This window comes from Somniosus microcephalus, unplaced genomic scaffold (genome assembly GCF_052327205.1).
Source record: "Somniosus microcephalus isolate GS21.2 unplaced genomic scaffold, FLI_Smic_1.0 unresolved_chr9, whole genome shotgun sequence".
NCBI lineage: Eukaryota > Metazoa > Chordata > Chondrichthyes > Squaliformes > Somniosidae > Somniosus > Somniosus microcephalus.
This window is the reverse complement of record NW_028225187.1, coordinates 12,235,736-12,263,531: the sequence shown is the minus strand read 5'-3', so window position 1 is coordinate 12,263,531 and position 27,796 is coordinate 12,235,736. Positions and strand designations below refer to the sequence as shown.

General features: G+C 43.6%; 1 protein-coding gene across 1 annotated transcript; it reads right to left on the bottom strand.

The window, feature by feature from the left end:
• Positions 1-1,925: 1,925 nt before the first annotated feature.
• Positions 1,926-23,064, bottom strand: LOC147084783 (immunoglobulin superfamily member 1-like). Its single transcript, XM_085979334.1, has 11 exons — positions 23,015-23,064; positions 21,072-21,139; positions 17,690-17,974; positions 15,574-15,867; positions 13,366-13,659; positions 8,476-8,772; positions 6,791-6,880; positions 5,838-5,865; positions 4,857-4,900; positions 3,037-3,077; positions 1,926-1,991 (listed from the first exon to the last, which is right to left on the bottom strand). Exons 1-11 carry the CDS (start codon positions 23,062-23,064, stop codon positions 1,926-1,928), a joined length of 1,557 nt encoding a protein of 518 aa, XP_085835460.1.
• Between the last annotated feature and the right edge of the window lie 4,732 nt (positions 23,065-27,796).

Sequence of the window (27,796 nt, the reverse complement as noted above, 5' to 3'; positions counted from 1 at the left end):
TCATGGGACCTTGTAGTAAATACACAAACACCACTACTGTGTCAATAGACTTCTGTGAAACTGTAATGCATTTATTCAGATATTGAAAGCATGCCATTGCTTTACGATCAAGCGCCTATGATCGTAGAAAGGTATTACATCCTCTTCAATGCCGTTAACAGTAATAATTATTCCCTGCAAGAAAGCATCACCCGGGTGGAGCGCAGAGAGGAAAATGTGGTGGGCAGCAGGGATTCGCACAGTTTTAACACAGTAATCCCCGTTACTCTCAAAGAAAGGAAAGTCAATCCCGTTCCTCAAGTTGCGCGCGATTCTCCACGCCAGATTTACCTTTCGGCGCTCTGCTCAGGTGAAACTTAATGCCCAGGCAGTAAAAGCAAAAACACATATTAAACCAATTTATTTAGAGCAGAATTCACTTCCTGGAGGAAACTCCGGCAGTAAAGTTGGTGGCAAAAATGCACCTGAGGTTTCCTGATCTATTCTAATTGCCCCAAAGTGAGATCCGTTCTATAATGTACAAGCTTAGAAAGAAGATTTATTTTACTAAAATACCGCTTCTACTCTCCTGCTGCATGGTGGGTCCGAAAGTATTCGTGAAATTGACAGCCCCCAATCCCGTGGTTAATGGATTATTCAAATTAATGGACTGGGGGTCAAATTTGCATTTTGCGCCCAGCTACGCAGAAGCAGCGGTTCAGTCACAATTATCTCAAGGAACATGAAAAAAGGATGTAATTTAAACGTGAGTTGTACAAATAATTGGTCAGACCCGGTCTGGAATACTGTGGTCCGTTCTGGGCACCGCACTTCAGGAAGGAGATATTGGCCTTGGAGGGGGTGCAGCGCAGATTCACCAGACTGTTACCGGGGCTCAGAGGGTTAAAGTGTGAGGATAGGTTGGAGATATTGGCCTTGGAGGGGGTGTAGCACAGATTCACCAGACTGTTACCGGGGCTCAGAGGGTTAAAGTGTGAGGATAGGTTGGAGATATTGTCCTTGGAGGGGGCGCAGCGCAGATTCACCAGACTGTTACCAGGGCTCAGAGGGTTAAAGTGTGAGGATAGGTTGGAGATATTGGCCTTGGAGGGGGTGTAGCACAGATTCACCAGACTGTTACCGGGGCTCAGAGGGTTAAAGTGTGAGGATAGGTTGGAGATATTGGCCTTGGAGGGGGTGTAGCGCAGATTCACCAGACTGTTACCGGGGCTCAGAGGGTTAAAGTGTGAGGATAGGTTGGAGATATTGTCCTTGGAGGGGGCGCAGCGCAGATTCACCAGACTGTTACCGGGGCTCAGAGGGTTAAAGTGTGAGGATAGGTTGCATTGACTTGGATTGTTTTCCCTTGTGTACAAGAGAGTACTGCGTAAATTAATCAAGATTCTTAAAATGTTTAAACTCTCTGATAGGTTGGATACAGGTGAATTATTTCTTCTGGTATTGAAATCTATAACAATGTAATCCGAAAATTAGAGGTAGGCCGCTCAGAATCTAATTCAGGAAGCACATTTTCACACGAAGTTTTGTAGAAATTTAGCACTTCACCTGCAAAAAGGCTTTGTGTGCTATGGACAATAGGAAATTTCGAGATTGGGATTGAAAAGTTTTTGTTAGGTCAGGGTATTAAATGATTTGGCGGAATCCGGGTAAATGGAGTTGAGGTTCAGACCAACCAGGGTCTCATTCCATAGAGAAGGTTCGAGGGGCTAAATGGCCTGCTCCTGGTTACCATGTTCCAAAATGGTCATTTAAATTATGTACAAAGTAAACAAAATACCAGGAGTGGGGTCGGACACGTCTCACAGATTATATTACCATAGATGGCTATTTGGAAACACAAAGTCTCTCTGAATAATATTTTAATCGATGAAATGCTGATGACCATCGCATTGTCCGGCACATTTGAGATGGACGTGCCTGGTGCTCTAGATCTTCACCGCTGCGTAGAGGACGGAGTCCTCATCGAGGGTTTGGAAGGTGTCCCGCTGACACTGAAATGAATGGTACAGTTGGTCAGAAATGCAATCGAACATCCTACACTCTGGTAACAGTTCAGCAAAATTCTTTCAGCAGATGCTCTGCGGCAGAAGCCGAAAAATGTCAAAAGCGGCGTTATTCCAGTGAACAGTAGTAAACGGGGATTATTGTTCTGCTCTAAAGGGTATTAACTGTCTGCTAACGGCTACATTTGCAGATGAAGGTAAAGCTGTTTATTTAAAAACAAGAAGGGACTCTCGAGCAGCAGCAGGGTAACAGGACATGATAGAAACAGAGAGCGGGACGAACTTTCTACTTGATCAGAGACACTGAAGGGGCGATAAGTGTTCGGCCACCGATCACATTGACTTCGATGGAAAGGGACATTGGTAAGGTGTAAAATGAGCGGCTGAATCCAATCACTGTTTTACGCCCACTCTAAGCCAAAAGTTCCAGCGCCTATTTCTGACAGCATTGGAAAATGAAGGGACAATTAACTTTCCAGGCGGGATACTAGGATGTGGTGTGTAGGACGTGGAAACCGCACGTTGGTTCACTGGGAGAAGTAGAAAATGATCTTGTCTATATCACAATGCTCTGCATATTCCACACATTAACGAACAATTAAACTGTAACTGCTTTACACTGTCTGAATTCGGTTGTACAGGAGTGTATTTGCAGCTGCATTCATGGTAATTGAAATCTGTCATTTCCCTTCAGTTCCTGTAGCGGGACAAATCTACACTTCCCCCCTCAAAGATTTGTGTTCTATTGGAAATAAGTTTGTTCAATCCGCTTAGACAAACAGAGGTCCGTTCACTATTCTTTCTTGGAGATCTTTCTGTCGGCATTTTAAGACATATTGAAGTGTGATCAAAAACGTTTTTGGCCTCATGGATATTAATTACTGGACAAGGCAATTGTGATATTTCAAAAGAACAAGAACTCTGTGAGAGAATGCAACAAATGATTTGGACACATCTTTCCAGGAGCTGGAATGAGCGACATAACAAACAACATAAATGAAAAACATAAAATCCCAGTGCATTTGTAACTTACAGCGTTTACTCTCGGCAATGTTTGCAGGCTAAGAACAGCATCTAAATAAAACAAAACACAAAAGAAATGGATTGATGTTTAAATACTAAGTACATTTCCCTCTTTTATTAAAGAGTTTTATGCCTATGGAGGTTTTGTTTATCATCATATGGATGGGACACCATCTCCACTCTCAATAGTGGGAACTAGCTGGTCATTGACAACCACCAATGGGTATTTGACTATTAACTAGGAAGTGAATGGACCTCCTATGCTGAGCTTTCCTTCTAAAATCCTCTTGGTCTCCAGGAAGTGGATGGGTTGGCCGAGGTTTTCCTCGACATGAGCAGTAGATTTGCTCTGTATGACTTGATGTTTCTCGGATTATCGCTGATGCAGCGATAGCTTGTCTAGTCTTGAGTTGTCCTGTGATTTCAATGAGTGCTAAACTGAATCGATTGTTGATTATTAATGCATTTGTATCCATGATAATAAGGATAGCAATTTGAATAAGGAAACACTTGATTCCGAAATATTTGCATGGCTTTAATGTATTAGCATCACACAGGCATGTTGCTGCCTCTCTACAAAAGGTTACTTGCTGTTGTAAATATTCTGTTATCCTTTTTGATCAATCTCTCTCATAATATCATATGTGAACCTTAACTCTGGAAAATTTCTGTATAAATGTCGCACACTGTAGTTACACCGTCTCACCACTGGAAGCACTATAGCATATTAACCTGTACTGTAGAGGAAGGTAGATGCTCTACCCAACCCAATGTGTTAGCTTCACAATTTGGCAATGGTTTGGCTATTTATCTGTAAATAACAATAAAATGTGAAGTATTGTCCAAAAGGGAAAGACTGGCAACATTGGAAATTAATTTTACCTGTGTACCCTGGTCCTGTAATCCACGACCCTACAATAGCAAAAAGTGGAAGGAACGCACATCAACCCAAGCACCACACCAAACCACCCCTTCAACCACTGTCTGCCCCACCTGTGACAGAGACTGTAGTCACCTGAGAACTCATTTTTAGTGTGGAAGCAAGTCATATTCGTTTGCGATTGACTGCCTAAGAAGAAGAAGACCCTGCACTTGAAGACTCTACTTAGCCCAGACTCCACATGCCTAATGCACTGTGAATTCGATAAGCAATAACTATAAAAATCTTATTTGTGCTCTTTATAAGAATGCACTTCGCATTGTAATTGGTTGCTTCACATTGTGCATTATAAATTCCTCTGCTCCATTCACGTAGAATCAAAACCTGCCAACAGAAGTTTGCCATGCTGTCATTACAGCTATTCACCAGTGGTGGCGCGGTGCAGCTTCTCAGCATGTTTGCAAAAACCTGTGATGCTATCACCAAGTCTACTTGCTTCAGCAATTGCCAATTATATACTATACTGTAAATATATAAATATTTTGCACAAAGCATGATCAGACTTTCTATGTAAACAAATAAGCACAGCAGGTCGGAATTAAAAAGGGGATTGGTTTACATCTATGTGCCGGGTCCAACGATCTCTTTCCGACTATCCTCTCTGCATCTGTTGACTACACTCGCTCATCACTCCCTGTCTAAAACATCACGTTAATTAAATGATGAAAATATAAATTCAGAGTTTATTTTGATTCTTAGCCAGATTCACTAAATGTTTCAGAATGATTGACATTTTATGTGATTCACAGATGTGTTGCTAAATACAAAAAAGTCTACAAACGGTTAAGAGAATTGTAGCAATAACACTGTGTTCATTCGTTTTCGTTAACTGCAACAAAAGCTAAATGCAAATGAGAATTTTGGATGCACGAATACAAAACTGAACTTACATGTTAGGGTCTCACTGCTTTGGTCACCAGGAGGCGCTGTGTTCCTTAAAACAACACAAATCGTCAATTAATCATTTTATTTTCGATGGCACAGGTCATTAAATTCTTGATACAGGTATTGATTGGATATCAGACATGGATCCCGTGTTATATGTAGAAGTGTCTCTCTGACCACGTCCTGGGACATGTGCTTATCCAACTGTTCCCAGGCAAGGTTATTCCTTGTTACCCTGAAACTAACGATTTGTTTGACGTCTAGGGCGATTAATGAGGACCTGTCTCCTGCTCTGACCATGTGGACCAGCACCGTTAAATAGTTTATGAATATTTCCTCCCATTGGACAATCTTTTTGACGAGCACAGTTTCCATTGGGTTAAAAATAAGAATTTGATGAAATCGTCACAAACGGATTCGCAATATCGCTTCAGTGAGCTGACAGAGGGATTTCTTCTCTCATTGACCTGCCGTTAAGATGAGATCCCCAGATGAGAAAGGCTATAGTTTAACGCGATAATGAACAAAAGCACAGTTAAAGGGATGTAGAGCAGATGCATCATCATTACTGAAGTAAGTGAAACCTGCCTGGATTATTGTTTGAGTGTGTGCGATTGTGTGTGTGTTTGAGTGTGTGTGTGTATGCTTTAAAATGAGTGTGCTTTTGTGTGTGACTATGCTTTAGTACGAATGTGTCTCTGTGTCGTTGACTGAACGTCTGAGAAAATATATGTGTCCGTGTGTGTGAATGTTTGTGATTCTGTATACAAGTCTGTGTGTATATGTATATGTATTTGTGAGTGTGTGTATGTATATACATCTAATTGTGTGTTAGAGTGAGTGCGTGAGTGTGAGTGGGGGAGCTTCTTTCTGATATGTAAAGGAAGTGATGTATTCGGGGTACAATTATTCTTGAACGTCTGCATTTGAGTTTTATCTTGGTCAGGTGTGGCTGAAATTGACAATTCAACAGTTAATGCTCTCACCTCATTTCTCTGCTGCTTCTCCACTTCCCTGAGAAGAAAATTTAAGTGTTAGAAATCTGAGCCAAATACTGGATTACAAAATAGGAATATGAGAAAAGTCAAAGAGCAGAAAAGGTCTTTTGGACACAGAAACCTGTGCCACAGCACCATTACTGTCCCAACCCAAACACCAAATGTTTTATGAAGAAACATGAATCGTGTAATTTTAACCTAGCCCGCCAGTGGGAAACGGGCGAATTCAGGCAGGATTCCTGTTGTACACACCGCCCATTTCTCACTCCACTTACCTATAGTTTTATTCCATGCCGTCTTCCAGATTTTCCCCTTGCATTCTCATGTGCTACCCTAACCAGCTCCACAACTTCACCTCTCAGCCGTCTCCTTCCAGACATAGAATCCTGAGTTTTTCGATTCATTTTTTAAAATGTGACACTGTGGGTTGGAATTCCACATGACTGGTAAAGCAAAATGGACAGTATCGCTCACTCTGCCTGTTGTACAGCCCACAGGACATTCAGTTCCACACATGGGGAATATCATAGGTGGCCAATGTGATGTCATCCATCTTGCACTATCAAGCAAGACAGATTTGTACCCCAGTAATGCAATAGCGCAAAAGTAGCGGTAAGTTTGAGCCGCCCATTCTACGTTAAAATCTATTATCTATTGAAATCATTGGTACTAAATATCTGACAGTGCATATAACAGGTGGCCAATTAAAGTCCTTCCGTTATGTGCTTCCTCCAAAGACGCATTTCTACGAAGCTCCCTTTCAGCTTCGATCCTCGCTATTTCACCTGTCAGTTTACGATTTCCAAATATTTACACTCCGAGCTTATGAGTGGAGTGGAAGATTGTTGGAGGAGCTTGTCAATACTGGGTAAGTAGAGCGGCGGCAGTAAGCTTAATCTGTGTGTCCTTAATGAATGGATAATCCAAATTGTTTAACCCACCTTTCTTCCAGAAGCACACACCCAACAGAGCAAGGATGAGAATTAGACCCACAGCAGAGCCAACACCAGCCTCCAGCGCAAAGGATTTATCTAAGTGAGATAAAGGGACACAGTGGAACCAAGTTAAACAACAGTTTCTACACAAAATAGATACTCTGCAGCTTAATGGAAGCCAGCAATAGGCAATAGATCCGGAGTGAATTCCAAACAGAAATAATACATAAGAAATAATATAAAATCATAGAATTGCACAGGATGGTATGAGGCCATTTGGCCCATCGTGCCTGTGCCGGCTCTTTGAAAGAGCTATACAATTAGTATCACAGCTCTGCTCATTCCCCACAGCCCTACATTTTGTTCTAAATTTCAAGTATTTATCCGATTCCATTTGGTATGTTACTATTGTATCTGCTTCCACCTCACTTTCAGGAAGTGCATTGCAGATAACAACAACTCGCTTGTTTATTTTAGTATTGTTATCTCACCTCTAAGTTTAGCCAGTTATCTTAAATCTGTGCCCTCTGGTTGCCGACCCTCCTGCCAGTCTAATCAGTTTCTCCTTATCTACTCTATCGTAAACCCTCATAATTTTGAACCATTCTATTAAATCTCCCCTTAACATTCTCTGCTCTAAGGGGAATGACCCCAGATTCCCTTGTCTCTCCAGATAAAATGGCATAGCATTTCCAACACTCGCGATTTCTTAATGTTAGTGGTTCCTTGGATTTGCACTGTTTCGATAACGTGCCTCAGATGTTCAAAGTCTGCCTCTCCTCCTCTCTGTCTTTATAATAAATGACCCGCATTAAATCAGTGCTGCAAAATCAGCGAATCAGTACTAAAGTAATTGGCACGCAGGTGACAGCACAATGCACTGGGTGAACATGACGCAGCACGCAGATCATTCTCATTGGTCGATTGATTAGTTGCCTCATTAATTCTTAGATTTTTTTCATTGGATATGAACCATGTTCTGGGACCAAGCGACTGTTCCCAGCTGGAGGCAAAAATATAACACACTGTGTGTAAATTAGTCAGTTTAATTCTGTAAGTTTCATTCTGGCCATTGGGTCAAAACTGTGCATGCGAGGAGAGAACGAGATGAGCTAATGTTTCAGGTGCGGGCCTTGGTTAGAACACCCTGCTCTCTCCATAGACGCTGACTGAAATTTTGTATATTTCAAACAGCAGGTAGTTTATTTTGCTGTTTGCTTACTAGGTTAAAATGACCTTCTGTTAAAGTCGGTAAAGTGGATATCTTTTTCTCAGCTTCCCTAGTGCGTAACCTTGGACTATTAGAGAATCGTTGAGGAACTACAAGAGAAAGCGACTGAATCAAATGCTTAATCGAAGTTGGAACAGTAAAATCATTCAATGTTTAGCACTTTAGTTCTGCCATCAGTCACGCAGTAAGTGGCGAACACTTAATGGAATAAGCATCAAAGGGTATTCGACCACTGGCGCAAAAGCGGGCTTTGTCGCATCACCCACCTGTTCATTCCTATATGATGGGGTGTAAGGCGGGCAGCCTATGAGACACCGTACAAGAAGAATTTTAACACCTGGATGTCACTTCCATGCCAGCTTTAATCTTTAAACAGAACAACTGATGCAGACTAACAATGACGCAAAAACCTCTTGTGCTGGTGTCCAATGTAAACAGCGACTCTGTGAATCACTCTCACCTGCTACAGTTATATGTACAGGGTCACTCAGAGCTGATGTTAGCCGCCTTCCCTTCACATCCGCTTCATACAGGCAGGTGTAATTTCCTCCTTGGGCGTGATCTACATTCCTGATGGTGAAGGTGACAGAATTACACCTTGCAGCAGCAGGCTGGACATCCGAGTAATTCGTTTCTCCGTGTCTGTATAAGTAAAATGTGACGCCAGGAAGCTCCCGGGGGCTTGTACAGTTAAAGGTGACTTCTCCGCCCTTCACAACAACATCGGAATCCATTGATAGATTTGATTTGGGTAGACCTGTAAATCGAAAGGAACAAGTAGTGACATTCGATTCAAAATGCAATACAGACTTATTCTTGAGAACCAAAATATTAATGACCTGAACTTGTGTACACAGGGCATCACTACAAAATTTGGAGAAGACACGACATTCGAAAATATAGTGAGCAGTGAGGAGGATATCAACACACATCAAGAGGACATGATTCTGCTATTCCCATTTACACCTCCAGTAGATGCATCTTTTGTTTCTTTACTGGTCCCATAACAACTCCTTTTGCATTGTGCATTCAGACCTTTTGTCATTTAATCGTTGTCATTCCAACCTAACACAAACCTTCCCCTTTGATATTTTCTCCCCCCCCCCCCGCCGCCCCCTACTTTCACTGCCTCTGCATTTGCTTAAAGTCTTTTATATCTCTAAGTTTTTTCCAGTTCTGAGGAAAGGTCATCGATCTGAAACGTTAACACTGTTTCTCTCTTACAGATGCTGCCTGGCCTGCAGTATTTCCAGCATGTTCTGTTTTTAATTCAGGAGTACATAGTCAGACTGGTGAAATTGAGAGGAACATGGTAGATGATTTTTACACACATAAGTGTGAAGTGACACATTTTGGTAAGAACGAATGAGGAGGGACTGTTTAAACGAAATGGTACAGTTTTAAACGTGGTGGTGGAATGGAGGGACCTGGGGTACACATGCACACGTCTTTGAAGGTGCCGGGATAGGCTGAGGAGACATTTAAAGAAAAGCTTTATCAAACAGAGGCTTAGTCTACAAAGTCAAAGACGATATGCTAAAGCTGTAGAAATCACTGGTTAGACGACATGTAGGAATACTGTGTCCCAAATTAGGGCATTACAATTTAGGAACGATGTCAATGCCTTAGAGATGGTGAAGAGGAGATTTACCAGAATGGTTCCAGGGATGAGGGACTTCAGTTATATTGAGAAACTGGAGAAGCTGTGATTGATCTCCTCAGAGCAGAGAAGGTTGAGTAGAGATTTGATACTGGTGAGCCAAATCATGAAGGGTTTTGATAGAGTAAGTAAGGATAAACCTTTTCCAGTGACAGAAATGTGGGTAACCAGGGGACGCAGGTCTGATTGTACAAATTAAATTTGCTCTCAACCTTCTCCGCTCTAAGGAGAACAAAGTCAGGTTCACTAATCTATCCACGTAACTGAGGTCCGTCATCCTTGGAATCATTGTCATAATTCTTCTCTGTCCCTCTCTAAGGCCTTCACACCCTTCCTAAAATGCAATGCCCAGAATTCGACCCAATGCTCCAGTTGAGGCCGAACAAGTGTTTTATAAATGTTTATTATAACATTCTTGCTTTTGTACTTTATGCTGCTATTTAAGAAGTTCAGGATCCCGTACGCTTTTATAACCATTTTGTCAACCTGCCCTGCCGCCTTCAACAATGTGTGCCCATATAGCTCCAGGATTCTCTGTTTACACACACCCTTTAGGATTGTAACATTTACTTTTTATTGCCTCTCCTCATTCTTGCTACCAAAATATATCACGTTGCACTCTTCTACATTAATATATTTGGTATTGTTACCGCATCTCTTGTAAAATAAATGGAAAGAACAACAAAAATGGATTTCTGCATGTTCTTGTGCCATGAAAGTATGGTAACTCAATAACGATTGTGACGTGTTAAATTTAAATATTCGCATCGGCGATTGAGATTCGACAAAAGCGGAATTGACTGTATCAAACAGAAATGGGACAGAAAATAAGTCCGTTGGGGGTCTTGTTCCAAAACCTGGGCTTATCGCTGAAATGTTCATATTTGATACCAGAAGAAGTGTTTGTTTGAAATTCACATTTCTGTTAATTTTGCCGAACCATAACCTGATTAAAAGGAGTGAACAACTCACAAACACTGTGAGGATGTGCATTTCACATAAAGTAGTTCAGTGTTGCTGGGCTCTAGGATGTGGGCTTTGCTGGCAAGGCAGGCATTTAGTGCCGGACCCCAGTTGCCCTTGAGAAGATGATGGTTCTTGAACCAATTTGTGCTCCCGCAATGCTGTTCGGTTTGGACATCCAAGATTTTGAGCGAGCAATGATGAAGGAACGCCAGATATATTTCCAAGTCAGGATGGCATGTGACTTGGAGGTGGGACTAGGAGATGATGCTGTTCAGATGCAACTACAGCCATCGTCCTTTTTGATGATGGAGGTCGAGGGTTTTCGAGGTGTAGTCGAAATGCAATCCATTGAGGGATATGGAAACCTAAAATGTACTTAAGTTAAAATATTTTGCGTATCAGGATGATTTTGTGAATCTCGTTATGCAGTTTCGGTTAACTGACGGAGAATCTGTAACGTGACAAGGCCAGCCTGTCTGGTGGTGCCTCGTGAGGTGAGCATACACTCAGTGGAATTTAAAATCTGGTAGGATGAAGCCATTTGACTTTAAACAATCCATTGTGGTAGTTCCAGACAATTAGGGAGTAAAATTAGATATCAGGGTCATATATTGTTTGATTATAACAGACAGCCTGTAATTCCCCTGTCAGAATGTCTTGCCTTCACATCGCAAATTATCGCGTCTCTCAGCTCCATCACACAGCATTCCCCAAGTACACAGTCACAGGGGCAATTGTAAACCAGCACGATATTACAATCCAGCCAAGTCAATGGAGGGTAAAATTGGGCGGGGAGTAAAACGGGAGGACGATCCCTATCTGCCTCTTTCCCGCCTGGAGGATGTGGATAAATTTACCCTCCAAGTGCTGCCGCGCACTGTGAGCTCATGTTTTTCATCGGGATTGATTTCACAAAATTCATATGAAATGGGGTATAAATTCGCCTTGCACAATAGCCTACAGCAGGCGATAGCTCACCGTCAGCACGTTTTACACATCACCGGATTTCCGTTCCCATTACCTACAATGGAATCAGAAATTGGGCAGGTGTGAATCGGGCAGCCGATTCGCTTTCGCCCATTTTGCGCTATTCCCGTTACGAATTTCACACCCTTATCTCCAGTAACGCCCTTTGCTGCTAACAGGTGCACAGCGAGTTATTGCAGCACTTGTTACATGAATCCTGTCAAGAGTTGAGCACTCAGGTTAAAACCTAACACCAATATTTAAGAAAGGAGGGAGAAAGAAATCGGGGAACTACAGGCCAGTTAGCCTGACATCAGTAGTAGGGAAAATGTTAGAATCTGTTACTGAGGAATTGGTAATAGGGCACTTAGAAAATAATAATAGGATTGGGCCGAGTCAACACGGATTTATGATTAGGCACTTAACAGCCTTCCGGACTCAATATCAAGTTCAACAATTTCAGATCATAACTTCGGCCCCTGTAACATTTTTACTTATATTTTTTATCCACACCTTTGTTTTGGCCTTTCCCCCACCCTTTCTTTTTTTTCTCTCTCCCACATGGCAGGTGTCTCCCACTCTGCAGCGCCTTTCACACCTAATCTAGAGCCATCTTTTGTCTCCACTAGTCCTATCACCATCTCGTCTCTTTTTAAATACGTCTTAATGCCTCTTCTTCTCTTTTGTTCTCTCCCAGCCTGGCCTCTTAATCTATTTCATGTCCTGTGCTTCTTTAGTCTCGACAAAGGGTTTTCACCCGAAACGTTGACACTATTTTCTCTCCACTGATGTTGCCTGGCCTGCTGAGTTTTTCCAGCATTTTCTGTTGTTATTTATGCAAGGGAAATCGTGTTTGACAAATCTGTTAGAGTTTTTTGAGGTTTTATCTAGCAGATTAGCTAAGGGCGAACCAGTGGATGTGGTGTATTTGGATTTTCGGAACGCATTCGATAATGTGCCACACACGAGGTTACTAAACAAAATTAGGGCTCATGGGATTGGGGATAATATGGATTGACGATTGGTTAACGGACAGAAAATAGAGAGGAGGAATAAACGGGACATTTTCGTGTTGGCAGGCTGTAACTGGTCGGGTAAATTAAGGATCTGTTCTTGGGCCTCAGCTATTCACAATCTACATGAATGATTTGGATGTGGGGACCAATTGTGATACATCCAAGTTTGCTGATGATACATAGCTGGTGCAACATAAGTAGTGAGGAGGATGCAAGAAGGCTTCAAGGTGATATAGACAGGCAAAGTGAGTGGGCAGGAACATTGCAAATGAAATAAAATGTGGAGAAATGTGCGTCTAGAACCAGGGTCCACAGTCTCAGATTATGGGGTCGGCCGTTTAGAAATGAGATGAGGGAAAGTTCCTCCACTGAGTGGATGGTGAATCTTTGGAATTCAGTACCCCAGAGTGCTGTGAAGGCACAGTCGTTGAGTATATTCAAGACAGGGGTAGATAGATTTTTGAATATTAAGGGAATCAAGGGATATGTGGATAGTGCAGTAAAGTGGAGATGCAGTAGATGATTGCGAATGATCTTACTGAATAGCAGAGCAGGCTTGAAGGACCAAATGGCCCACTCCTGCTGCTATCTCATATATTCTTATGTTCTTAAAATCAATCCTGTTGTCTTCCTTTCTCCTAATATTAAACAATTAATTCAGTTACAGTGATTAAAGCATGATTTTATAAACATACCAAGAGTGCTGGAAAAGAATTACGAATCTCTGCTCCCTGTCACTCACCTGCTATAGTGACCATCACAGATTCGCTGCGATGAGATTCTAACTGCCTCCCCGTGACGGAGGTTTTATATTTGCACTGGTACCGCCCTCCTTGGCCTTTCATGGTAACCAGGATTTTTCCAATGTTGTCCTTTCTGACAATTTGATCAGATTTCAGATACTGATTATCTTTGTAAAAGTAGAAGGATTTATCACGATAATCTCCGGTCAAGGTGCAGGAAATGGTGACTATCTCTCCTACTACATACACCCCACTCGGTTGATCAAGAGATATCACTGGTGATGCTATTGGATCTGTGGTAAAATAAATAGAAATTACAATTAGAAAGGTATCTGCGGAATTTCATGCAAAGTGCAAGGTTGGGAACTCACTGATGGTTGTGCGGTGTTGACGCACAGTTTCACATCGGATACAGAGATTCCACAATAGGGGAGTTCGGGATTTGATTATAAAAAAAGAAAGACTTGCATTTCGATAGCGCCTTTCATGCTCTTGGGACGTCCGAAAGCTCTTTACAGCCAATTAAGTCATGTTGAAGTGTATTCGCTGTTGTAATTTGGGAAACCAAATGGCTATGCCAAAGTACTTAAATCAGCTCCAGTTCTCTGTCCAAAGTCTGGTTTCCAGCCAGAGATTTTACTCTGGGATAAGAACGGAACAAGGAAAATGTTGCTTTGAAAAGCCAAGTGCTGCTAATTTAGCCCAGGTGAAGATGCGATCAGAGAGAGTGTAAGTGTCCATTTTTACCATAACAGCGACTGGTACTGGTATGATACCTGCACCAGCCGAAGGCAGTGAGCAACCAAAATCAGCGAGGCTTTGAGATTCACACATTTCAAAAAATTCAGACATTTTTATGAGCACGTAATTATTGTTATCATTACCATTGTGGTGGTTGCTGGCATGGCCGGCAACTACTGTCCATCTCTAGATCCCCTTCAGAAGGTGATGGGTGGCCTTCTAATTGGACCTTAGTGAGTCCGGTGTGGTCAAAGTGCACAATAATGTAGTGAGTTCCAAGATTTGGACCTATCGACGATGAAGGAATAGCAATATATTTCCAAGTCAGGCTGATGTGTGACTTGGAGGGGAAATTGGAGGTGCTGGTATTCCCATGCGCCTCCTTCCCTTATCATTCTAGGTGGAAGAGGTCGCGGGTTTGGGAGGTGCTGCTGAAGAAGCCTTGGTGACTTGCTGCAGTGCATCTTGTAGATGGTACACAGTGCAGACACTGTGCGCTGGTGGTGGACGAGCTGAATATTTAATGTGGTGCATGATGTGCCAATCAAGCGAGCTGCTTTGTCCTGGATGGTGTCAAGCTTCCTGAGTTGGAGCGGCTCTCACCCAGGCATGTGGAGAGTATTCAATCACACACCTGACTTGTGCAAGTAGATGCACAAGTGGAAATGTTTTGTGTAATCAGGAGGTGAGATGCTCGCCGCAGAATTCCCGACCTCTGACCAGCTCTAGTAGCCACAGTGTTTATGTGGAGGGGAATATTGGAGTGGATGTTGGTCCCATGCGCCTGCTGTCCTTGTCCTACTGGTTGGTGGAGCTCCCATGTAAGTGAAATGCTGCCGAAATGCAATGCAGAGAGAGATATGGAAACCCACAAGGTAATTAGATTAAAATATCGCGCATAACAGGATCATTTTGAAAGTCTCGGCACGCAGATTCTCTTCTCTGACAGAGAAACCTGTAATATTTCAAGGCCAGCCAGTCTGGCCAGCTTCTTGAGCTGGCGCTACACTTAGTGGAGTTTAATCCCTGGCGCCATGCTGTCATTGTAGCAATAAACTTTGACATTTCAAAAGTATAGGGGATAATTTTCTCTTAAGCGGAGCCTTGAAACAAGTGGTCACGATTCGATTTTATGCACATAATTCAATGGAAAACTTTATCAGGCGGAGCATAAAACCGGCGGCCGAATCGCTATCGCCCATTTTGTTCTACCGCCCATGATGAACTGCACCGCCTTATCTCCAGTAATGCCCTTTGTCGCTAATGGATTCACTTCGGGTGAATGCAGGGCCAATTTTACATGAATCCGGTCTAGAGTTGAGCAATAGGTTCAAAGCCCATTCGGTTATCTACCTCTCTCCTAATATTAAACCATTCATGTTCTTCCAATGAATAAAGCATGATTTTATAAAAATACCAAGATCCTGAAGAAATACTACAAAAATACTCTGCTCCCTGTCACTCACCTGCTACATTGACCATTACAGACTCACTCCGGTGAGATTCTAACCACCTTCTCTTGATGGAGGTTCCATATTGGCACTGGTACCACCCTCCTTGATCTTTACTGGTAACCGGGAATGTTCCAATGTTGCCCTTTGTGATGATTTCAGCGGAGTACAGCCATTGAGTATCTTTGTAAAAGTAAAAGGTTTTATCGCGATTATCTCCAGTCACGGTGCAGGTAATGGTGACCGTCTCTCCTACTACATACACCCCACTCGGTTGATCAAGAGATATCACTGATGTTGTTAGCGGATCTGTGGTAAAATAAATAGAAAGTACAATGAGAAATGGTTCTGCTGATTTTCCTGTGCAGTGCAAGGTTGTGAATGCTGTTATAATTGTGCGGTGTTGAAGTGCCGCTCCACATCGGATACAGAGATTCCACAAAGGGGAGTTTGGGATTTGATTGCAAAGAAGCAAAGAGACAAAGCGCTTTACAGCCAAGTTAATAATGTTGAAGTGTCGCTGTTTCTGATGTGATCAGATGGCCAAGCCGAGGAACCTTAATCAGCTCGAGTTCTCTGTCCAGAGTCCGGTATTAGGCCGGATATTTAAGTTTAGGATATGAGCAGTATAAGGAAATGGTTTCTTTGAAATCCCGTGGTCGACTAATTTATCCCAGGTGAAGAAGTGATCATAAACCTGCACCGCGATCGGTACCAGTGCAAATATGAAACCTCCACCAAGGGAAGGAAGTTAGAAACTAATCTCAGCGAGGCTGTGACGGTCACACGTTTCAAATATTTGGGCTGATTTGGTGAGGCCGCAATTATTGTAATCAATACCACTGTGATAATCACTGGCATGGCCGGCAACTACTGCCCATCACTAGCTTCCCATTCAAAAGTGGGTGGGTGGCCTTCTAATTGAACCCCAGCGAGTCCTGTTATGTCAAAGTGCACAACAACGTAATGACTTCTAAGTTTTGGACCTAGCAACAATGAAAGAAATAGGATATTTGTCCAATTCAGGTTGGTGTTTGACTTGGAGGGGACCTGGAGGTGATGGTGTTCACATGCACCTGCTGCCCCTCTCCTTCTGATGGTAGAAGTTGCGCGTTTGGGAGGTGCTGCTGAAGAAAATTTGCGAGTTGCTGCAGTTCATCTTGTCGATGGTACACACTGCAGCCACGTGCGCCGGTGGAGGAGGGAGTGAATGTTTAAGGTGGTGGATGGGGTGCCAATGAATCGGGCTGCATTGTCCTGGATGGTGTCAAGCTTCCAGCATTGGAGCTGCTCTCATCCAACCAATTGAACCCCCATGTTAACTCAGCAGATTCGTATTTCAAACAATGGAGTTGTTTCAGTGGGCCCAAAATATTATTGAATCATTCCAGATGTGGGCGTTGCTGGCAAGGCCAGCAGTTATTGCCTATACATAGCTGCCCTTGAGAAGATGGGGGTGGGTCTTCTTCTTGAATCGACGCAATCTGTTTGGTGAAGGTGCTCCCACAATGCTCCAGCAGGGAGTTCCAGGGGTGTAATGCAGTTAAAAATGAAGGAACCGTGATATATTTCCAAGTCGGGATTGTGTGAGACTTGGAGGGCTGCCTGGTGGTGATGGTGTTCCCATGCACCTATTGCACTTGTCTTGTGGGTCGTGGAGGTCACTGGTTTGGGATTGTTTAAATGTCCTCCGGAAATCTGTTACTGTCCTCATTGCTCACTATATTTCTGAGTTTCCTCTCGTCTACCAACTTTGAAACTTATGATCTGTATAACCAAGTCCAGGTCATTACTATATGTCAAAAATGTATTCGCTCTTGAATGTTGCTATTGAATATGTTTCCACCACCGCTCCAGGCATGGCATTCCAGATCCCAACATCTCATCGTGTAAAACAGTTCTCTTTATTTCCTCTCTGGATATGTTGCCAATTATCTTAAATCTGTGTCCTTTGGTTTAGTTTCTTTTTTATTTACTCTGTCGATAACCCTTATAACTTTGAACACCTAATTTGAATCTTGCCTTATTCGTTTCAGCTTTAAGGTTACAAAAGCACCTTATCTAGTCTATCCAGATAACTAAAACACTTCCCAGTTTTAATATTACAAAAGCTGTGCCCCGTCTCACTCACCTGTTACTGTTACTCGCACCGGGTCACTAAGTGAGGACCAAGTCCATTGCTTATTGACATCGTATCCATACTTGCACTGGTAATCTCCTTGCTGATGTCTGCTGGTTGTTGCAATGTAAGACACTCTGCTGGTAGTGGAAAATAGAAGTTCGTCCCCATCTTTATAAAAGGTATAATTGCTACCCGGGGAATTTCTGTCACCATTGCAGGTAATCGTGATGTTCTCTCCCGGTAAATACACGCCAGATACTTCATTCCGGGTAATTTCAGGTTTCAGCAGAAGTTCTACGGTAAAAACAACGACAGTGACCGTCAAGGAGCAGGTACCAGTGAAACACGTTTCAGTCTGAGCGGTAAAGAGGACAGGAAGCTGGGAGCTGCACTCCCAACCAACAGCTCCAGCGCTAGCGACCACTTCAGTAGAACATAGACCAGTTTGTGTTTACCTGTGAGCCTCAAACTACCCTGTGTAAAAAGGCACAGTGCTGTCGTGCAGAGCTAGCTGATAGATAGACGAGAGAGTGAAAGAGAGATCGAGACAGACATGCACAGGGTGAGGGAGAAAGAGAGAGAGATCCAGACAGACAGAGAGTGAGGGGAGAAGGAAAATGACAGGTTCAAAGAGACCAACAAAAGACGTTGGCGAGAGGTTATGAGAGATAGACAGGGCACTGGAGAGGAATGAATAATAGGAGAGGGAGAGAAATAGAGACTGCCGGAGCATCATGGAGAAATGGAACGAGGGGGAATCAGCTGAGACCGGATAAGGAAGATAAAAAGGGAGTGAGGGTGGAAGGGAATGAAATTGTATTGAGACAGAGGGTTGAAAGTTGTCATATGGAAACTCGAGGCAATGGGGAATGAGAGAGTGCATAAAAATGGGACAGGCGACTGCAATCATAAAGAAATGGAAAGGGGGACTGAGAGAAAGAAAGAAAGAGACAGAAGATGGAACTTTCACCCCCTCCCTCAGCTCTCGGCGTTGATGATTGGCTCGCTTAGCTACCAATCTACCTAGCATGAGAAACGTCACCCATGTTGGTTGGGGAGCTACTGCAAGCAGGTTGTCGGGTTAGCTGAGAATTTGCGAGGAATTTCTTCACACAGGGAGTGCTGAGAATGTGGAACTCGCTGCCCCGTGGAGTGATTGAAGCAGGTGACATTGCTGCCTCTTAACTGAGGCTAAATGTATATACGAGGGAGAAAGGAATAGAGGCCCGTCGGTGCAGGGCGGTAGGATGGAAGTGAAATGTGTATTAGGAACGCTGATGTGGACCAGCAGGACCAAATGTTCTCTTTCTGTGCTAATAACTTCCATGTAATTCTACATAATCAGCACCCCACTGAGAGCTTCTGAATAAAAACTATTGAAACATTAAAGCTGTGAATATCTGCTCATAGAATTATACAGCGCAGATGGAGGCCATTCGATCTATCTTGCCTGCGCCGGCTCTTTGAAGTAGCAATCGTATGAATCCCTCTACCCTCTGCTCTTTCCCCAAAAATCTGCAAATCTGCTGCTTTGAAGTATTTATCCAATTTACTTTTGAAAGTTACTATTGACTCTTCTTCCACCAGCCTTTCAGGAAGTGCAGTCCACAACATAGCAACTCACTAATAATAATTCTCCTCATCTCCCATTGCCTGTTGACGTTGTTGGACGAATTCCTATTGTCTGAAACTAATGTGCTCTGTGAGAATGCACATTTCTGAAATGACCGGTACTCCAGCTAATTTTCCCTAAGCAACATTCCAGAGAGCGTCTGCTTGTCTGGGAGTTAAATGTTTCTGAACTAATTCTAACAAATAGGTATTATAATATTATATCTCAATTATTGTGAAGAAGTAAAACCGTCGATGCAATAATTTCATTTCCGAACCAAATATTTCAGGATGCATTATCACTTCTCGTTGTCGAGTGTATGCGATGCGGCCCGCAATACAAATTGCAATGGTGACCGGATGTATTTCAGACTGGAGAGAAGAATGCAGTAGAGTCCGCCTGGGGCAGTATTAGGACCATTGATTTCATGGTCACACATATACCAGATGGACTTTGTTACACGAAGTACAATTTCACATTTTATGGATGATACAAAACTTGTTAACGTAGTAAATACTGAGCAGGATAGTAGCAGTCTACAGGAGGACATAACCAGACTGGTGAAATGTGCAGCACATGGATGATGCAATTTATAGCGGATAAGTGTGAAGGGATGTAATTTGTGAGGATTGTCATTGAGAGGCAGTATAATCAAAGTGGTAATATTTTGAGAGGGGTTTTAGAGCAGAGGCACCTGGGAGTGAATATTCACATGTTTTTGAAGGTGACAGAGTAACTTGATAAGGTGGTTAAAAAAGCGAAGGTGACACCTGGCTTTTTAAATAGAGGCTTTGAATATAAAAACGAGATATTCATGCTAAACATTTATAAAGCACTGGCTTGCTCTCAGCTGGAGTAATGTGTAGTGTTCTGGGCACCAAACTTTAAGAAGGATGTCAAGGACTTGTAGAGGGTAAAGTGGAGGTTTACCAGGATGATACGGGGTCAGGGACTTCAGTTATGTGGAGAGATTGGAGAACCTGCGATTGTGCAGGGAAAGTTAAGGTAGAACCTAATTGGTGTATTCTAAATTAAGAGGGGTATGATAGAGTAAATAGGGAGAATCTTTATCGTCTGGCACCTGGGTCCATAACCAAAGCTCAGTGACTTAAATAATTGGGAAAGGAACAAGAAGGGGCCGGCAGAGAATTTTTTTCACACAGATGATTTTAAGATCGGAACAGCACTATGTGAAACGGTGCAGGAAACAGATTCCATCTGAACACTCAAGATTCAATTGGACATCAACTTGAAGGGTGCTCATGTACAGCTTTAGAGTAAAAAGCTGGGGTGTGGGATTCAATTGTACAGCTCTTTCACACAGCCTTCACAGACACGATATGTGGAGTGGCCTACTTCTGTTTCTGACAGATTGTATCATGGTATGAATTTATGCTCTACCGAAATAGAAAGGGATTCATGTTAGTCACCTTCTTTTGTGATGGTGTTGTTCGCCGACAGAAGGCGCTAATGCACTTTTCAGGGCATCTAAAGTTGCAACAAAATGGAGGGATAGCACATCAAAACGAGTGGAGAAACATGTCAATATTCTCCGTCTTTGTGATATGCAAAGTTCAGTGCAGTAAAGGAAAAGAGAAGAGATTTGCTTTGCTCAGTGTTTATCACTCTCTCGTCTCTGAGTGAAATAATTGTGGGTTCGAGCCCCATTCCAAACACTGGAGCTCATAATCTAGGCAGACACGCCCACTGCAGTACTGAGGGAGTGATGCACTGTGGAGATACCAACCCTTGGAATAGACTTTAAACCGAGGTCCTTACCTTCCTCGCCGGTGAACGGTAAATATTCCCCGGCTTTTTCGGAAGAGCAGGGAGGTCCCTGTGTTCTCCTGTGTCAAGGGAGCAGGAGGTGGTGTTCGTGCTCAGGACGAGTTCAGAGAGGGCATGAGGGGAGATGGGAGATAAATAAAAGGCAATTCAAGTCGAGGGCAGGGTGAGCGGGCTAAGGGGATGGTTTCTGTTGCAGAGCACGGGAAGCAGTAGAAGGAGCAGAGGCAGCTGAGTGGATGACCTTAGGAATAGAGGAGTGTACTGAGATGACAAGTTCTAGCGGAGGTGATGGTGAGTTTGGGTAGTAGAGGTGGGAGAAGTTTAGGAACACAGCCGAGCTCCAAACACATGGGGTGGGGAGAGAAGCTGACATGGGAACTGAAAGCATGGAGGACATGGAGTCGCTCAATGAACAGGCCCTGGGATGAAAGGGTGAAAGCCTATCTTAGTAAGAGACTCGGATGGGACTGGAGTTTGGTAGGCAACTATGTCTTGTGGAGAGACCAGAAGAGTGGATCATGTTGAGGCGGGGAATGTAAGTCTACCTAAGGGAGGAGCAAGGGCAGAGTCTGCGTTGAGATTTGGTGATTAGGGCCACAGTGCTACCACAGGTGCTAGAATGCGGAAGCACCTAGGGAGGCTTCAGCGAGGTTCAAGATGTTGCCATTGTGAGTCAAGTCAAAGGCAAAGCCAATAGACCAAAGCAATTCAACAATCACCCACATGGATGGCAAGTGTATTACATAATACGGCAGCACAGAAACAGATCATTCGACCCAATAATCCATGTCTGCAGTTATGCTCAACACGAACCTCCTCCCACCCTCTTCTTCTAACCCCATTAATATATCATTCTCCTCAACTAGCGAAATCCATATTCTAACTACTCTCTGGGTAAAGAGGTTTGTCCTGAATTCCCTTTTAGATTCATCAATGCCGATCTTATGTTGATGGACCTTAGATCTGGTCTCCCACGGAAGTGGAAACATTTCCTCTACAACTGCCCTATCAAACCCTTTCATAATCCTAAAGAGCGTTTTCCCATCACGCTTCTGATTTTACATACCTAGAGAAAAGAGCCCGAGCCTTTTCAATCTCTTCTGATAGTTACATTAATTCAGGTCTGGTATCATCGTAGTAAATATACATTGCACCTTCTCCAGTGCCTCTATATCCAGTTTATAATATGAAGACCAGAACTGTTGACAGTGCTCCAAGTGTGGTCTGCCTTAAGAAATGAATCCCATGGCATTCTTTGTTTTGTTATGTCTTTATTAAATTGTGTCTCAGATTTTAGTGATTTGTGCCCTGTACCCCCAGATTCCTCTGCTCTTCTACCCCATTTAGGCAATTCGTTTCTAAGTAGTAAGTGGTATCCTGATTTCACTTACTTATGTTGTCCCACATATATCCTTCCACTTCACACTTTGTACATAATAGTGAACAATCAATCCGGATGGAAATTGGTAGCGGCGCTGGTTGATACATTGAAGAATCCAAGGGGATAGTGGAGAATTACTTGACTGGGCCGGTAAAAAGATTGTGAGATTAGGCTTCAGCAAGACCGATGGGTGGGGAGATCAGCAACAGAGAAGGAGCGGGAGTTGGTGTTGCTGCTCGTCTGAAAAGATTGACAGAGCTCTCAATGGACCTTTCAAAGAATGCCAGGAGAGGCACAGAAGGTCGCTGTGATTGTTCACCAATAATTCAACCGTACAAATTAAGGAAAATGGAATGTCAGAGAAGCTGGATAAAAAGGAACTTGGGTTGTTAACCAAAGTATACACAGGTTAGATCAAAATAAGTCATCGTAATATTAAGTAGAGCATTTGTCCGGTAAAGTGCTTGGAATTGAAGACAACTTAGTGACATTGGTAGTGAATTGATCAGCAGTTAGGAAACATAGAGGAGCGATAATGGATCTGTAATCTAACTGGCAGGAAGTGACACGTGGTGTCCCCAGGATTCTGTAATACGGCCTCATGTTTTAACTGCATTGATCTATGAGTTACAGGAACGAATAAAGATCCAGATATCCAAGTTCACTGACGGCACTAAGCTGTATAATTTGGCGATAGCAGCAGAATGTTGTAATGCGTCATTGGTAGATTAACGAGTGGGTAAAACTCTGGGCAATTTAGTTCAGTGTCGGGGACTGTTTGGTCAACCAATTTTGACCTAAGGAAGATATATATTCCACCTGGAATACTGTGAGCACTTCAGCAAACCACACCCAAATTAGGATATAGGAACATAGGAATCGAACTAGGCAATTCAGTCGCTCGAGCCTGTTTCTGCCATTCAATTCGATCATTGCTGATCCTCTATCTCAATACCATATTCCCGCTCTCTCGTCATACCCCTTGGTGCCTTTTGTGTCTAGAAATCTATCTCTCTCCTTCTGATATATATTCAGTGACTTAGCCTCCACAGCCTTCTCTGGTGGAGATTTCCAGAGGTTCACCACCCTCTGAGTGAAGACATTTCTCCTCATCTCAGTTCTTAATGTTCTACCCCGTATCCTCAGGCTGTGACCCCTCGTTAAAGTCCCCCCAGTCAGGGGAAACATCCTCCCTGCACCCAGTCTAACCCTGTCAGTATTTTATACGTTTCAGTGAGATTCCCTCTCATTCTTCTAAACTCTAGTGAATACAGGCCGAGTCGACCCAATCTCTCCTCATACGACAGTTCTACCATCACAGGAATCAGTCTGGTGAACCTTCGCTGCACTCCCGCCAGGGCAAATATATCCTTTCTTAGGTAAGGAGACCAAAACTGCACACAGAACTCCAGGTGAGGTCGCACCAAGGCCCTGTATAACTGTAGTAAGACATCTTTGCTCCTGTACTCAAACCTCTTGCAATGAAGGCCAACATACCATTTGCCTTCCTAACCGCTTGCTGGACCTGCATGTTTTCTTGCAGCGACTGGTGTACAAGGACACCCAGGTCCCTTTGTACATCAACATTTCCCAATCTCTTATCATTTAAGTAAATCTCTGCCTTTCTGCTTTTCCTACCGAAGTTGATAACTTCACATTTATCCACGTTATACTGCATCTGCCATGTATTTGCCCACTCAATCAACTTTTCTAAATCGCCTTGAAGCCTCTTTGCATTCTCCTGACAACTCACAATCCAACCTAGTTTTGTGTCATCAGAAAACTTCGCAAGATTACATTTGGTTCCCTCATCCAAATGATTGATAGGGCCGAAGCACTGATCCCTGCGGCACCCCACCAATCACCGCCTGCCACCCCGAAAAAGACCCATTAAGTCCTACTATATGTTTCCTGTCTGTTACCCAATTATTAATCCATGCCAGTATATTACCCCCAATCCCATATGCTTACTTTTGCACACAAAACTGTTATATGAGACTTTGTCAAAGGCCTCCAGAAAAGCCAAATGCAACACATTCACTGGGTTTCCCTTATCTATTCTACCAATTACATCCTCAAAACCTCCAGTAGGTTTGTCAAACACAATTTCCCTTTAATAAATCCATGTTGAATTTTTCTAATCCCGTTCATATTTCCTAAGTGTCCTGTTATCACATCCTTTATAATATACTCTAGAATTTTCCCTACTACTGATGTTAGGCTAACCGGTCTGTAGTTCCCGGTTTTCTCTCTCCCTCCTTTTTTAAATAGTGGGGTTACAGTTGCCACCCACCAATCTGCAGGAGCTGTTCCATAATCTTTAGAATTTTGGACGATGACAACCAATGCATCCACAATTTCCATGGCTACCTATTTTAGTACTCTGGGATGCAGATTATCAGACCCTAGGGATTTATTGGCTTTCAGTCTCTTTAATTTCTCCAGCACTATTTTTTAACTAATACTAAATTTTTTAATTCCTCCTTCTCCCTAGACCTTAGTTTCCCTACAATTTCTGGGATGTTATTAATGTCCTCTTACGTGAAGACAGTAAAATGTATTGTTAATTGTCCAGCCATTACTTTGTTGCCCATTATTATTTGGCCCGTTTCTGGCTGTAAGGGACCTACATTTTTCTACATTAATCATTTTCCTTTAACATACTTTTAGAAGCTTTTGCAATCCGCTTTTATGTTCCTTCCAAGTTTACTTTCATATTCTATTTTCCACTCTTTATCAAACTCTTGGTCCTTTGTTGCTGAAATCTAAACTGCTCCCAATCCTCAGGCTTGCTACATCTTCTGGCAACTCTATATGGATTCTCTTTGGATCTAATGCTATCCTAAATGTATTTGCTTAGCCATTGTTAGGCCGCTTTTCCTTTTCTGTTTTTGCACCAGAAAGGAATTTATAACTTTTGCAATTCTTGCATTCGTTCCTTAAACGTTAGTCATTGCAATCCACTGTCATGCAATTAAATGAAGCTCACAAATCTATTATAGCCAACTCCCTCTTCATATTTCGTACTTTCCTTTGTTTAGATTAAGGACCCTACTTTCGGATTAGAAACATAGAAACAGAAAAGCTTAGAAGATAGGAGCAGGAGTAGGCCATTCGGCCCCTCGAGCCTGCTCCGCCATCCAATGCGATCATGGCTGATCATACAAATACAGAACCCGGCCCCTGCTTTCTCCCCATACCCTTGATCCCTTTAGCCTTAAGAAATATATCCAAGGTGTTGGGCCTGATCCACCTCAGAGGCCAAATCTAGTCTAGGTGTTGGGCCTGAACCAGTATTGATTCTCCTCAGAGGCCGAATCTAGTCAAGGTGTTGGGCCTGAGCCAATATTGATCCACCTTAGAGGCTGAATCTAGTCAAGGTGTTGGGCCTGAGCCAGCATTGATCCACCTCAGAGGCCGAATCTAGTCAAGGTGTTAGGCCTGAGCCAGCATTGATCCATCTCAGAGGCTGAACCCAGTCAAGGTGTTAGGCCTGAGCCAGCATTGACGAACCTCAAAGGCTGAATCTAGTCAAGGTGTTAGGCCTGAGCCATCATTGATCCAGCTCAGAGGCTGAATCTAGTCAAGGTGTTAGGCCTGAGCCAGCATTGATCCACCTCAGAGGCTGAATCTAGTCAAGGTGTTAGGCCTGAGCCAGCATTGATCCACCTCAGAGGCTGAATCTGGTCAATGTGTTAGGCCTGAGCCAGCATTGATCCATCTCAGAGGCTGAATCCAGTAAAGGTGTTGGGCCTGAGCCAGTATTGATCCACCTCAGAGGCTGAATCTAGTCAAGGTGTTGGGCCTGAACCAGCATTGATCCCCCTCAGAGGCTGAATCTAGTCAAGGTGTTAGGCCTTTGCCAGCATTGATCCACCTCAGAGGCTGAACCTAGTCAAGATATTAGGCCTCAGCCAGCATTGATCTACCTCAGAGGCTGAATCTAGTCAAGGTGTTAGGCCTGAGCCAGCATTGATCCACCTCAGAGACTGAATCTAGTCATAGTGTTGGGCCTCAGCAAGCATTGATCCACCTCAGAGGCTGAATCTAGTCAAGGTGTTGGGCCTGAGGCAGCATTGCTCCACCTCAGAGGCTGAATCTAGTCAAGGTGTTAAGCCTGAGCCAGCATTGATCGACCTCAGAGGCTGAATCAATTCAAGGTGTTAGGCCTGAGCCAGCATTGATCCACCTCAGAGGCTGAATCCAGTCAAGGTGTTGGGCCTGAGCCAGCATTGCTCCACCTCAGAGGCTGAATCTAGTCAAGGTGTTAAGCCTGAGCCAGCATTGATCCACCTCAGAGGCTGAATCAATTCAAGTTGTTAGGCCTGAGCCAGCATTGATCCATCTCAGAGGCTGAATCCAGTCAAGGTGTTAGGCCTGAGCCAGCATTGATCCACCTCAGAGGCTGAATCTAGTCAAGGTGTTAGGCCTGAGCCAGCATTGATCCACCTCAGAGGCTGAATCTAGTCAAGGTGTTGGGCCTGAGCCAGCATTGATCCACCTCAGAGGCTGAATCTAGTCAAGGTGTTAGGCCTGAGCCAGCATTGATCCACCTCAGAGGCTGAATCTAGTCAAAGTGTTGGGCCTCAGCAAGCATTGATCCACCTCAGAGGCTGAATCTAGTCAAGGTGCTAGGCCTGAGCCAGCATTGATCCACCTCAGAGGCTGAATCTAATCAAGGTGTTAGGCCTGAGTCGGCATTGATGCACCTCAGAGGCTGAAACTAGTCAAGGTATTAGGCCTGAGTCAGCATGGATCCACCTCAGAGGCTGAATCTAGTCAAGGTGTTGGGCCTGAGCCAGCATTGATCCACCTCAGATGCTGAATCTAGTCAAGGTGTTGGGCCTGAGCCAGCATTGATGCACCGCAGAGGCTGAAACTAGTCAAGCTGTTGGGCCTGAGCCAGCATTGATCCACCTCAGAGGCTGAATCTCGTCAAGGTGTTAGGCCTGAGCCAGCATTGACCCATCTCAGAGGCTGAATCTAGTCAAGGTGTTAGGCCTGAGCCAGCATTGATCCACCTCAGAGGCTGAATCTAGTCAAGGTGTTAGGCCTGAGCCAGCATTGACCCACATCAGAGGCTGAATCTAGTCAAGGTGTTGGGCCAGATCCAGCACTGATCCACCTCAGAGGCTGACTCTAGTCAAATTGTTGGGACTGAGCAAGCATTGACCCACCTCAGAGGCTGAATCTAGTCAAGGTGTTGGGCCTGAGCCAGCATTGATCTACCTCAGAGGCTGAATCTAGTCAAGGTGTTAGGCCTGAGCCAGCATTGCCGCACCTCCGAGGCTGAATCTAGTCAAGGTGTTGGGCCTGAGCCAGCATTGATCCACAT

Coding starts and splice junctions, on each gene's coding strand:
- LOC147084783 (XM_085979334.1), bottom strand. CDS start 23,064: ATGAGGCCGTATTACAGAATCCTGGGGACACCACGTGTCACTTCCTGC. Junction 13,660..15,573: donor TGTAATGGTCAATGTAGCAG/GTGAGTGACAGG, acceptor ATTTTACCACAG/ATCCAATAGCATCACCAGTG. Junction 8,773..13,365: donor TGTGATGGTCACTATAGCAG/GTGAGTGACAGG, acceptor TTCGATTTACAG/GTCTACCCAAATCAAATCTA.